Here is a 14634-nt window from a genome sequence, read left to right as displayed (position 1 = left end):
AGGTTCTATTTCTCATTTGCTCTACACTTGAAAGTTATTTTTTTATTTTAGTCTTTATAAATATATTGTTTGATTAGAAATGTCTACTAGAAAATATGCATTTGGATATGAAAAACTTAAAAAAAAAAAAAAAAAAAAAAGGCAAAAATGCACTTTTGGTCCCTACATTTTGGGTCATTTATCAATTTGGTCCCTAAATTGATTTTGCTTCTAGGTCAATCCCTGATTTTTTAAAATCATTTTTAAATTAGTCCCTATCGTCATCCAAGTAACAGAACCCTATTACATGGCAGACGGAGTGCCCTGGTTGCTGACATGGTGCTGACGTGGCACTAACATGGCATTAAAATATTATTAAAAAAAAATTATTTGGCATTTTTCAATGCCAGGTCAGCATTTTAAATTTTTACTTTCATATTATTATTATTATTTTTGGCCTTAAATCTATTATTATTATTATTATTGGCCTTAAATCTATTATTATTATTATTATTATTATTATTATTATTATTATTTTTACTTTCATTATTTTTTTTTCCGTAAGAACATACCAACCTGTTCTTCATGTTCTTCCCAAATTCAAGAAATAAACCCGGCAACCAATCCAATCTCTGGCAAACCCAAATCCAAATCCAGCAACCAAATCTAATCTCCATCAAATCCAGAAAAACAAGAAATAAAACCCAGAATCAAGAACAAACCCAGAACAAGAGCAAACCCAGAACAAATGCAAACCCAGAACAGTGCAGGTGAACCCAGAATTGTTTTTCATGTTCTACAGAAAAGAAGATGAAAACTTGCCCAGAAAATTAAAATAATCAATATTTTCTTTTCTTTTATTGATTTTCTTAGCAAATAATCAAACCCATGAACCCAGAAAAATCAAACCCATGAACCCATGAATCAAAAGTCGAGAGATTGCATGAACCCATGAACCCATGAATCAAACCCATGAATCGAACCCATGAATCCAACCCATGAAAAATCAAACCCATGAATCGAACCCATAAAAATCAAACCCATGAACCCATGAATCAAAACCCATGAATCAAAAGAGAGAGGAAGAGGGATTCGGGTTTAGAGAGAGAAAAAAAGTTGGAGATTGACAAAAAAAGAAGCAAAAGAACGATACAAACACCAACAACACAAACAAGCAAAAGTTAGAGATAGCATGCCGTGCCCATGTTGCTAATCTCCTCTGCCTCTTCTTATTCTTTTTTCTCAGGCCAATCTCCTCTTCTAATTCTTCTGGGCTGAGCTTCTTCCCTCTTCTTTTTCTCAGCCGTGGTTTGGGATATCTTTCTTTTTTGGTTTATCTTAAAAGAAAGAAGAAAATGAAATAGATACAAATACAAATACAAATACAAACACAAACACAAACACAAAAACGCCAACATAGAGCGTGAATAGTGTTAATTGCTCTAAAAAAATTTTCCTCGATCTTTAAAATTGTAAAGTTTTTTTTTTTTTTTTTTAATTTTGAATTTTTTCAGTTTCAATTGAAATTTTTTTATCAGAAATTAAAAAAAAAATTAAAATGCTGACTTGGCATTGAAAAATGCCAAATAATTTCTTTTAATAATATTTTAATGTCATGTCAGTGCCATGTCAGCACCATGTTAGCAACCAGGGCACTCCGTCTGCCACTTAATAAGGTTTCGTTACTTGGATGACGGTAGGGACCAGTTTAAAAATGATTTAAAAAAATCAGGGACTGACTTAGGAGCAAAATCAATTTAGGGACCAAATTGATAAATGACCCAAAATGTAGGGACCAAAAGTGCATTTTCGCCAAAAAAAAAAAAGAAGAAAAATTAATTGAGTCTCAAAAAGGATCAATGGATAAATTTTTTATTAGTAATAAACAAAATATAACACAAAATTTAGATGAAAATATCACAAATGAGCAAGAAATTCACCAAAAAGAGTTAAAAGATAATGAAATGATACAATTGCAAGATAACAATGATCAATTTTACAATAAAACAAATCTTGATAATGAACTTCAAAAGAATTTAGAAGAAAATGAAAATAATGATGAAAATGTCACAAATAAACAAGTTCACCATAATGATGTTCAACTAGAAGAAAATGAAAATAATAATGACATGTTGAATTATATTCCTTCAAATATTTATGATCTAGGTAATTGGAAAAATATTGACACAAAATTAAGAGATTTATTAGTAGAAAGAGGTCCAATTAGAGACAATGATATGACTAGATGATGATAGTTTACAAAAATATTGTCTTAAACTTGAATCTTTTCTCAAATATAATGTTTATTATAATATTGATGGCTTAGATTTATTTTTAGAGTTAAACGTTTTAAAAGAAATTTTACAAATAAAAGATTATACTCCAATCGACATACTAAATTATATAAAAAGATTAGATTCATTTCCTAATACATGCATTGCTTATAGAATTTTACTAACAATACCTGTTACAGTTTCTTCTACAGAATGAAAATTTTCAAAATTAAAATCAATGAAATCATATCTAAAATTGACAATGTCCCAAAAAAGATTAAGTGGATTAGTTATATTATCGATTGAAAAGGAGATGTTAGAAGAACTTGAATACAAAAATTTAATTAGTCAATTTACATCTCAAAAGGTAAGAAAAATAGATAAGTATAAAAATATTAAATAAACATTAATTTAATTAATACATAAGTATAAAAAATGCCCCATTTTAGTTATCGCCTTAGGCCCCAAAATGTCTAGAACTGATCCTAATAACCGTGCTCATATACACATATTGTACTTGAATTTACTAAGAAAAATAATAAACTATTTATTCATGTGAATATTAAGTGGTATTTTTATTTTGATAATTGGGAGAGAGGAGATTTAAATTCTTGACAGCTTCTTTAAAAACATTAATATATGTCAATTGAACTACAAGACTTTTGACAATATTAAATAGTTTTTACTCTAGTAGCTTGTTTGGGAGGGAGAGGAATTGAATGAAAATAAATATTTTGAAATATTGCTTCCATTCTCTTATATATAATTTTTAGAGATTAAACTTTGTAAAGATGTGGTATAAAACCCAAGTTTTATCCCTTCAATCCCAACATATCATATCATCATATTACATATTATAGAATAGTCACAACCACACTCAATCAATTCTAATATCTATTTGAAAATCTAACTTTTATTTTTTGAGTAAATAGTAATACTTATTAGAACACACATGAAAATAATATTAGGGTTTTAAACCAAGTTTATAATACATTACATAACTATAGTACAAATACAAAAGGGCCTAATCTTTGTAGTTGTAGACTAGGGTGACATTTCTTAATGGATGGTGTAAAATATAGGTTTTACACCTCAACCTTACCAAATTTGGACTCTAATTTTTAATAGAGGAATGAAAAATATCATTCACTTACTCACTTAGTAGAGACTGATGGATGCACTGAATGCGTATGGGTGCCTCACAACTTTCCTTAGCATATTTTGACTCCCAAACTTGTTCTTGGTGGAATGTAAACCATTTTTTATTTCTAAAGTTATTTCTTAAAAATGGACTTTCATTTCTTATTTTATTTTCTCTTCAAAAAATATATAATAAATTGCTGAGTCATGGAAGTTAAATCGTTGGGGGAAAAAAAAAAAACTCTTATTTTCAAATAAAACTCCAAAACAATTTATTTTCTAAACCCTTTCAAGGGAGGCATCATAAGGTGGTGTCTACAAATTTGGATGTGGAACATTAATACTTAGAGCTTTCACATCAATTTGTGTAAAATAGAAAAAACGTGTAGAATTTGCACAATTTTGTCTAAAAATGATCCACACAGTCCTTATATAATTGTGTAAATTTACACTAATATTATTTGTGGTGGCATGTTCCCAACAACCCTGGGTTGATTGGGCTTAATCCCCTAATTTATTTATACTCTGGGTTAGGTTTAGCCCACAATGGGAGATTCTTGAATCATTTTGTATTGAGATGGACAACACCCTCGTTCTATTTTACTATTGGACTGCTTTGAACTAAGCCTAGCCGAGAAGGCTCCCAAATAGCCAAGTTCCCTACTTGAAGTCCGAGCAGAACTTCAATATTCTCAAGATTGTATTCTCACCTTTCTCTCGTGTATCTCTCTCTCTAGTTTTATTCTCCCCCTTCTTTGTTTTTCCTCTCCCCTTTTATACCCTCCTTTTAGTGGAGCCCTTATGATGGCAGAATATTCCACACCTACATGCGTCCTACCACCTTTTAGGCTTAAGTGGATCCTTGTGTCTATAATACTATTCCTACCTATCAAATAGTTTATTAGAGGTGGGGCTTGAAACTCTGACATTGTGAAGGTCACTTAGTAATTTGTGTCTGACGCCAATTTTTGTGCTTAGCAAGGCATTCGTCCTCGTATTAACACTTGTCCTTGGTACTTGGTAGAGTCGGTTGTCATCGATGAGACCTTTTGAGGTGCATCATCTCTGTCTATGTTCCACTTGGCTAAAGTGGAAGGCAATTAGGACCAGCTGAATCTGGATGGGCCAAGCCCAAGTTAGGGGTGGGCCTTTCTTTTTACCCCGCTTTACATTATTTATTTTGCATTTAGTTGTTTATTCTTTTTTTATGTATCTCGAGAATGAAGAAAGTGAGTGAGTGATGATTGTTGTGTGTGAAGAAAGAAAAACAATTTAAAAAAATCAAGAAAAAAATTGATATTTTAATAGAATGTAATGTAAAATAGATAATCTAATATAGGGTGTTTTAAAGAGTGGATATGTAAAACAGAAAAAATAGGTTCTTATATTAAAATAAATATAAATTTTTGCATGAACTAATGCGAATATTTTTACAAAAATGAAGGACTCTCAAAATCTATGTACACCAAATGGAAGTGGACAATGGGCATCTTTGAACCCAAATAATACAAAGATTAATTAAATGAAAGCATCGGAAAAATACGTGTGGCGTTAGGTTCAATCCGTGTCTTGACGAAAACATGGACACAAATGGTCAATACTGTAAAGTTGTAATTTACAACTATGTGTTTTGTTGGCTTTAATTTCGTGCCAAATTTGATTGTAATTCTGTTCAATCTTTTGTACCCTGTATTTCATGTGGGATTTATTTGTAAGAATTGTGTGTGTGAGAGAGAGAGAGAGAGAGAGAGAGAGAGTGTGTGTGTGTGTGTGTGAAGACTCAAGGCAAATTGAAGACTGAAGTGTTTTTGTGAGTAGCTCGCGAGTAAGCATCCTGTGAGTGATGCATGTGCCATGCACATGACTGGAATGCGAAGAGTTAGGACAAGATGGAGACAGCTGTGTTTCGCGAGTATCTCGTGGGTAAGGCCTTCCCGCGAGATACCAGCGAAACATTCTGTTTTGCCAGACTATCATTTCTGATACACACTTTCTGTACCTACACTAGATATACCCACATTACCCACAGATGTTGAGAAGTGCTTCTGAGAGAAAACCCTAGTCACAAACCTTGAGAGTTAGATATTTTTATACCCACAATTCTCTATACAATTGCTTGTGGATTTTCCTCAACTCCTACCTTTCCATTTCCATACCATTGAGAGGTTGATAGTCTAAACACTTACCACACCCTTTCAGAGTGTTCAGTGAGGTTTTGGTGTTGCTGAGAAGTATTGGAAGAAGCCAGGTTTTGGTGGATGTAATCGGGCGTATTGTGGGATCCAAAGAGCTAGACAAGACACGGTTTCGAGAAGTCTTGTTGGAGTAGGAGCTTGGAAGGCTTAGGTGTATCGGGTAGATTAGGCTTGGAGGGTCTCTAACCCATGTATCTCAACTGATTGTCTAGTGGATCGATTACCGCTTGGAGGGCGGTAAAGAGGTTTTACACTGAGTACTTTGGTTTCCTCTTCGATAACACATTGACATGTTATCTTGTGTTTGCATTCTTCTTCCCTACTCTTTTAGCTTTCATATTACTGCTGTGTTATATTGAATATGGTTTAGAGTAGTTTATTTGTTTATCCGCTCGCATTTACTCTATTTCGTACTTAGTATAAGTTAAAGTAAAATCTATCGAGCCGTAATTTTTAATTTGGGGGTCTAAACAGCTTTTGTGTTTTAACACATTTTTGAGCTTCAAAAGGGTCTACTAGGAGAAGAGGCCTGAGCCGAACAAGTATGTGACCCCACCTGAGGTTGTGTCCAACATGGTGGCTATCGCTTTTCTTGGTACCGCGATTGGTCAACTGGTGTTTGGTAGGCTCAGTGATCTAATCGGTAGGTGTCGTGTGTACGGGTTGGCATTGATTATTATGGTGTTGAGCTCAATTACATGTGGGTTCTCTATATGCACCATAAGGAACTGTGTACTAGTGAGTTTAGGGTTGTTCTGCTTCATTCTGGGCTTCGGGGTTGGTGGGGACTATCCCTTGTCGGCTACAATTTTGTCGGAGTATGCTAACAAGAGGACACGTAGGGGTTTTATAGCAGCTGTGTTTTCAATGCAGGGCTATGGGATCTTGGCTGCTTCGTTGGTCACGATGGTGGTGTGCAAAATATTTGAACGTGCAGCTAATAGAGTGTCAAAAGATCAGACGCCAAAGGAAGCAAATATGGCATGGAGGTTGATACTGATGCTTGGTGCAATTCCTACTGGATTAACATTTTATTGGCGAATGAAGATGCTCGAAACTGCCAGGTAAATACATCTTATAATATATTTACACTACTAGTAGGAAAAAGTCCCATGTCACGAAGTTCATTGCTAGTAGATTTAATGATGAATTTTCCATTTCACAAATATTTTATTTTATTCAAGATAAAAATTCTTCTCTAACATAATCTAAGTGTATATGTGTATAAAGCTCATTCCTGGAGACTTGAACTCCAGTTCTAATCCCTCATACCCCATAAATACTTATACTTGTGGAGTAACCATCGCACCAAGAATGCGTGGTGGTATAAATTTTAACTCTGGATATATGTTGACAAAACTGAATGGCTCATTAAAACCATTACTACATAAAAAATTTTAGAAATAAAGTAGTTATCCTACTTCAATTAAAATGGAAGAAGGAAAACATTGGAATCGGGATTTGGGGAGTCAGTGACTCGTTCACATTGATATATTAGGCTATGATCTTAGGCTCTTTCTAGCTATATATAGTTTTTCACCCAGATATACAGCTTTGGTGGAGCAAAATATCATCCAAGCAGCCATGGACATGGAGAAGGTGATGGAAGTTCCAATGAATGAAATTGCGGAAGATAAGCTACTACCACCAAATCCACCACCTTATCCCCTCCTCTCCAAGCAATTTTTGCGTCACCATCGCCGTGATTTATTCTCTTTCTCTTTCACATGGTTTCTTCTTGATATTGTGTTATGTCCGTAAGGCAGTAGTTGAAGCAGTAGGAGTTGCTGTGTTACACATTGGAGTGGATGTGCCTCTGTTTCAAATTTGCTTTATCTTTTTATTCGAATTTGTTTAGGGAAAGATAATAATAGCAATCTAAATTGTTATCAAATTGAAGTATTAGGGATAGCAATCTAAATTGTTATCAGATTGGAGTATTAGGGAGTTTGGTTAGGAATCGTGCTTATCCTTATCTAGATGTTGAGTTGTTTAGGGATGTTGGAGTTGTTTATTGTTATCTTGGTCTGTAAAGCTATTTATATAGCTTTGCGCTATATCAATAAAATCAATCAGAATATTATTTAGCAAGTAGCTCTTGGGAGGTCTGGTTTTTCCTTGAATTAAAACCATATTTATTCTCTTGATCAGGTCTGTTACAACAAAGAACCACCATAGCTCCTCCCGATAAACGTGGTGGAAGTTGTGGTAAAGGTGGTCGTAACAACTTGGTATTAGAGCAAGTCATGGATGAATCACGCATTGATCGTATAGAGGCAGAGATAGGCTCCATTGCAGCGGCGCAAGATAGGAAGTTCCGAGAGTTACATGAAACATTGATGAAGGCGATAACGTCCATGAATACCCGATTAGACCAAATATCGGGCAGCCAGAGTCTGGAACAAGGGGAGAGTTCACACGATGGTGGTGGATCTCGTCGATTCAATTATAGAGGCTCTTATGATTCCACTGAGTCTCATGGCACGGTAATTCCAAAAGTTACCAAACTTGATTTTCGTCACTTCAATGGCAGTGAAGATCCGACGAGTTGGGTTTGTCAAGTGGAGCAATTCTTTGAATTTCAAAAAATTGCCGAGGAAGAGAAGGTTCCATTAGCAACATATCATCTAGAAGGTGAGGCACAATTGTGGTACCAGATACTTAAGGAAGAAGAGAAGGAAGTTACATGGCTCACACTCAAGGAAGGGCTGAATTCGAGGTATAGGCCAATGGAATTTGATGATTCTTTTGGAGATCTTACAAGGCTTAAACAGATTGGATGTGAGAGTATCAAAGCCAATTCGAGAAACTCCTCAGTCGAGTGGGGAAGTTGAATCAGTCTCAACAAGTCGCTTGTTTCATTGGTGGTCTGAAGGAGGGCATGAGGATAGATGTTCAAGCCATGAAGCCAACAACTTTGTCTGCAGTAGTAGGTTTGGCTAAACTCTATGAGGCTAAATATCAGAAGCGATCCAATTCCAATTTTGAGCTAAAAAGGGCTGTATCAACTAGCCCAACAATCTCTGGTCGACCACCTCCATCTACTCCAGCCATTCGAAGGTTATCACCAACTGAGATGAAGGAACGTCAAGATAAGGGACTTTGCTTCAATTGTGACGAGAAGTTTGCTCTTGGACACTGGTGTAAGAAGCTTTTTTATTTATTTTTTATTTATTGAAGGTTGCTGGCCAGAGGAGGATAGCGGCGACGGAACTGAAGATGCTGAAGAGAAGGAATTCAGTGAAGATTTGGAGATTTCCTTGCATGCCATGGTTGATTCCCCTGCTCCTCAAACCATGCAAGTCCATGGGGTCATCAACCAACAATCATTGGTTATGCTGATTGACTCAGGAAGCACCCACAACTTTATCGAATAGAGGTTAGCGGAGAAGTTGGGATTAACATGTAACACGGAAGAACAATTTAATGTAAAGGTTGCATGTGGTGGAAGGATCTCTTGCAAGGGAAGGTGCATTGGAGTGAAAGTTCAGATACAAGGGGTTACTCTTGATATAGATTTTTATCTCTTACCATTAGAAGGATATGAAGTGGTTTTGGGAGCACAATGGCTTAGAACATTGGGAATGATTGAGTGGGATTTCTCTAAACTACTCATGAGATTCCAATATGGTGGGAAAAGAATTTCTTTGCAGGGAATGTCTAACCCACACTAGCAAATTGATAGGAACAAGGTGGGAAAAATTCTTAAAGGGAGCAAGCATGGTGCTTTCATACAATTTCATGCCATTGCTATGAGGGAGAAGGAAAAAATTCCCAACATCCTTAAGGATCAAAATCTCATTAATCTCATCAATTCTTTCCAAGATCTTTTTATGGAGCCCAAGGGATTACTGCCATCACAAGCTCATGACCATTGTATTCCATTGGTACCCGAAAGCAGACCGGTTAGTGTGAGGCCATATCAGTTCCTCATTTTCAAAAAGCAGAGATAGAATGCCAAGTGGAAGAGATGCTCAAGTCTGGTATAGTGAGGCCAAGTAATAGTCCTTATTCATCACCAGTCTTGCTTGTTAAGAAAAGTGATGGTTCATGGAGAATGTGTGTCGATTATCGAGCATTTAATCGAATTACAGTGAAGGACAAATTCCCAATTCCGATTATTGATGAACTCCTAGATGAGTTGCATGCTGCAAGGTACTTTTCTAAATTGGATTTACGCTCGGGTTATCATCAAATAAGGATCCATCCTCCTGACATTTCAAAAACTGCTTTCCACACTCATCATAGGCATTATAAGTTTCTTGTGATGCCATTCGGACTTACAAATGCGCCATCCACCTTCCAATTTTTGATGAATGACATTTTTAAAAGTTACCTTCGAAAATTTGTATTAGTGTTTTTTGATGACATTTTGATATATAGCAGTTCTTGGGAAGATCACTTGCAACATGTCAAGATCATTTTAGACATCTTGTAAAGTCAATTTGTTCTTAAAAAGGGAAAAATGCCAATTTGGGAAAACACAAATCAAGTATCTGGGACATTTGATAGATGTGGAGGGGGTATCTGTGGATCCCCAAAAGGTGGCTGCCATGATGGAATGGGTGAAACCCAAGACTCCAAATGCCCTTCGAGGATTTTTGGGGTTTACAAGCTACTATCGAAAATTCATTCATGATTATGGGAAGATTGCATCACCACTAACCAACATGTTAAAAAAGGATTCTTTCACATTGACTTCCGCATCTGAAAGGGCCTTCCAAGATCTTAAAGAGGCAACGATTCAAGTGCCACTGTTGGCTCTTCCTAATTTTGCAAATGTATTTGTGGTGGAATGCGATGCTTCAGGGAGTGGTGTTGGTGGAATTTTAATGCAAGAGAGGTGAACCATTGTTTTTTTCAGTCAAGCATTGTAGGGAAGGAACTTATCACTCTCAATGTATGAAAAAGAAATGCTAGCCTTGGTGTTGGCTGTTCAGAAGTGGCGGCCATACCTCCTTGGTCGAACCTTTATAGTGAGAACCGATCACCAAAGTCTTAAATTCCTATGGGAGCAGTGAATCACAACGTATGCTCAACAGAAATGGCTATCCAAGTTGATGGGGTATGATTTCCAGGTCGAATACCGAAAGGGAACAGAGAATCAAGTGGCTGACACACTTTCAAGAAGGGAAGAAAATGCAGAGTTTGCTGCAACCTCCACCCCAGTCCCTGGATGGCTTGTTACCATTAAGGAGGAGGTGCAAACTAACCCAAAACTACAGCACATTGTCAAGCTTGTTCAAGAAGGGGAGGTGGTTTGTCCATGGGAATTCAAGGAGGGAGTATTATTTTTCAAGAATCGGATTTATCTCAACTTGGATTCTCCGTTACTTCCGGTTATAATCTAAGAGTTTCATTCAAGTACTCATGAAGGCCTACACAAAACATTGCAGAGGATCTGATCAATTTTTTATTGAGTGGGAATGAAGAAACAAATACAAGACTATATTCACCATTGTGATGTGTGCCAGCGACATAAGACTGAATGTACCAGCCTAGTTGGCCTTCTCCAACCTTTACCTATTCCAACTAAGGTGTGGTCTGATATATCAATGGATTTTATGGATGGTTTGGCCACTTCTATGGGTAAATCAACCATTCTTGTGGTTGTGGATCGACTTTCCAAGTACACACATTTTATTCCCATTTCTCATCCATACACAGCTCAGAGTGTAGCCAAAGAATTCTTTGATCATGTTTTTCGATTGCATGGGCTACTTGAATCGATAGTCTGTGATCGTGACCCTACATTTACGAGTAAGTTTTGGGAGGAGTTATTTCGCCTTAATGGAACTAGCTTCAATTTCAATACTACTTATCATCCACAAACAGATGGACAAACGGAGGTAGTGAATTGCACGTTGGAGATGTACTTGCGGTGTTTCTTAAGCCCTCGGCCTAAGGAGTGGGTTAAATGGATTTCCTAGGCTGTATCTTGTTACAACACAAGCGTTCACACGACCACCAAAAAGACCCTATTTGAAGTTGTGTATGGCAGGCCTCCACCAAACTTATTGTCATATGTTGCAAGAATAGCTAGAACTGAAGCAATGGAGAAGGAATTGATAGCACGAGATGAGGTTTTGAAGGAGCTTCGTGAGAATATTTTGTTGGCATAGTCAAGGACGAAGTTTTATGCAAATAAGAAGCGTAAGAATTTGAAGCTTTCTCCCTGATTCTTTGGACCCTTTCAGATCATACAAAGAGTCGATGAAGTTGCCTATATGCTTAACTTGCCTAAAACCTCCAAGATTCATCCGGTGTTTCATGTTTTCAACCTCAAGCAGTCACTTGGCCGCAATGACCAATAGGGTACTTCCTTGCCAAAAATTGATGGGAGCAATCGTGTTGTGGGTTCTCTCCCATAAGCTATTTTGGATAGGCGAACTCAAAGAAACAAAGAAGAAGTTTTGATCCATTGGCAAGGGATGTCACCACCGAAGGCTACTTGGGAAGATGCTCGCGCAATGAGGCTTTGTTTTCCTGATATTGCCCTTGAGGACAAGGGTCAAATTTAAGGGGGAAGGAATGTTATGTCCGCAAGGCAACAGTTGAAGCAGTGGGAGTTGTTGTGTTACACGCTGGAGTGGATGTGCCTCTGTTTCAAATTTGCTTTATCTTTTTATTCGAATTTGTTTAGGAAAGATAATAATAGCAATTTGAATTGTTATCAGATTGGAGTATTAGGGAGTTTGGTTAGGAATCGTGCTTATCCTTATCTAGATGTTGAGTTGTTTGGGGATGTTGGAGTTGTTTATTGTTATCTTGGTTTGTAAAGCTATTTATATAGCTTCGCATTATATCAATAAAATCAATCAGAATATTATTTAGCAAATTGCTCTTGGGAGGTCTGGTTTTTCCTTGAATTAAAACCATATTTATTCTCTTGATCAGGTCTATTACAACAAAGAACCACCATAGCTCCTCGTGATAGACGTGGTGGAAGTCGTGGTAGAGGTGGTCATAACATATTGTTTTTTACAGCAGCAACCTATACCAGCCTCGCATATATTATCAGCATCTCCCAAAGAACGAAAATGTGAACGCCTATCAAGATGCTTGTGAAGTTGCAAAATTCCAAGCAATTATTGCAGCATGTTCCACAATTCCAGGCTATTGGTTCACAATTTATTTCATTGACAGAATCGGCAGAGTCAAAATCCAAATGATGGGTTTTTTCTTCATGGGATTGGCTTATTTAGCACTTAGGTCTTAGGATATCCTACATATATTGGCACAAAGAACGAAAAAATAGTGCATCTAATAACAATAAACCGCATAAAGGTTTTTTAGTCCTCTATGGCCTCACATTTTTCTTCGCAAACTTTGGACCAAATACAACTACTTTTATTGTGCCAGCAGAGCTTTTTCCAGCAAGATTTAGAACAACATGTCATGGCATTTCTGGGGCTATTGGGAAGGTAGGGGCAGTTATTGGATCTGTAGGATTTTTTTGGGCTTCAAATGGTGAAGACGAGAAGAATAGTCTTAAAGCAATTGGAATGATTGCCTTAGCACTTGCTGGAGTTTGTTTGTTAGGGATGACGGTGACTTCTACTTTCACTCGTGAAACTATGGGGAGATCATTAGAGGAGAATGAGAATAATGATCAACCTAATTAGCTATGTTTATTGGAAATAAGTGTGCAGTCATATTGGTTTTCAAATAATGCTATTGCTAGGGCCGACTCAACACATTTAGAGACCTAAAGCGATAACTTTAAACCAACCTTTTAATGCTTATATAATATTTTGCTAGTGTCTTATATTGCAATTTTTTATTTAAAACATATTATTCTAACTTTTTAATATGACTAATTCACTTAATGGCTTTTAATTTTAAACTTAAAAAAAAAAAAATAAATAAATCACTTAATGGTGATTGAGCTAGATTTCTAATAATCAATATTTTTTTTGTTGGGAAAACTCTAAAGCTATAACAAGTTTTAACACAAAAAAAAACTTACAAATTGATATGGTAATGAATGTGATCGGTGGCACTTCAGGAAGATAATAAATGAGCATTTGAATGAGTGATATTAGGGATACTACAAATTTTATAACATGAGGATTACAAAGTGTATTTCTATTCACAAAAAAATAATTCGAACATGTATTTATTTGGTTGTTGAAGTCTATCAATTATATTCATTGCCACATTAATTTATAAAGACGATGTATAGTAAAATTTATATAGCATCTCTAATATTTTCCTATTTAAATTACTTCTTGTTGGTAACATTTACATATCTATTTGAAAGACTTGTCTAGTAAAACTTATATTATCTCTAGCATTACTCAAATTTTTGGACAATTTTAAAAGTGGAAGAAAAAATGTACAACTAACAATTTTTTTTCATATGAAAAAATATTTTTTAAATAAATAAAAATCACAAAAAGTTGACTCATTACACATATCACGCGTATGCTTAGAGGCTTTTTCTGTTTTTTAGTTTAATGTCATATACTTTTGTCCCAATTTGTTTATCTTATTTCAAAAATTCAATTTTTTAAGGAAACATCATTTATTGTTTTGTCTGTTTTATAAAAATGTATAAGTTTCTAAAACTACCCTTAAATAAATTTATCAAAAACAGTTTTGGAAATAAAGTAGGGGCATAATAGGAATATTAGTAAATTAATGGTTTTTAATTTTAGAAACGGGACAATATTTTGGAACGTCTCAAAATGAAATAAAGGACAAACAAATTGAAGCGGAGAGAGTAATTGATATTATTTTATATTAGAGACATGAGCCCAACTTTCATTTTCAAAAAATTGATATTATTTGATTTTTATTTCTTAATTTATATTGTACAATTAATGTAAGATTTATATTGTAGACTAAATAAATATATACAATATTATAAACTTTTTCTAAATGAATAAAAGTGTATAAGTAATAAGAGTGTATACGTTTGTTTAGTTTATAATATAAATTTTACATTAATAGTACAATATAAACCAATAATGGTCCTTTTTTTTTCTTCTTAGCTGGATCAATTCTTATAAAAGTCTACTACGTATTTGATATTTCGATTAATT

At 35.3% G+C, this 14634-nt stretch overlaps 1 protein-coding gene across 1 annotated transcript; it reads left to right on the top strand.

The window, feature by feature from the left end:
- Window positions 1–4972: 4972 nt before the first annotated feature.
- On the top strand, window positions 4973–13212 carry LOC126695512 (probable inorganic phosphate transporter 1-9). The gene is made up of 5 exons (XM_050392285.1): window positions 4973–5002; window positions 6107–6651; window positions 7132–7328; window positions 12559–12799; window positions 12846–13212. The coding sequence occupies exons 1-5, from the start codon at window positions 4973–4975 to the stop codon at window positions 13210–13212; spliced, it is 1380 nt and encodes a 459-aa protein (XP_050248242.1).
- The last annotated feature ends 1422 nt before the right edge of the window (window positions 13213–14634 follow it).

Source organism: Quercus robur, chromosome 2 (genome assembly GCF_932294415.1).
Source record: "Quercus robur chromosome 2, dhQueRobu3.1, whole genome shotgun sequence".
Classification (NCBI taxonomy): Eukaryota; Viridiplantae; Streptophyta; class Magnoliopsida; order Fagales; family Fagaceae; genus Quercus; species Quercus robur.
The sequence above is the reverse complement of the archived record's forward strand: the minus strand, read 5'-3'. Positions and strand labels throughout refer to the sequence as shown.

Bases quoted from the DNA above. Each gene is read 5' to 3' on its own strand.
- LOC126695512 (XM_050392285.1), top strand. From the start codon at position 4,973: ATGGACACAAATGGTCAATACTGTAAAGTT. The intron at 6,652-7,131 runs GTAAATACATCT...TTTTTCACCCAG, and splicing joins AAGATGCTCGAAACTGCCAG to ATATACAGCTTTGGTGGAGC. The intron at 7,329-12,558 runs ATATTGTGTTAT...GGTGGTCATAAC, and splicing joins TTTCACATGGTTTCTTCTTG to ATATTGTTTTTTACAGCAGC.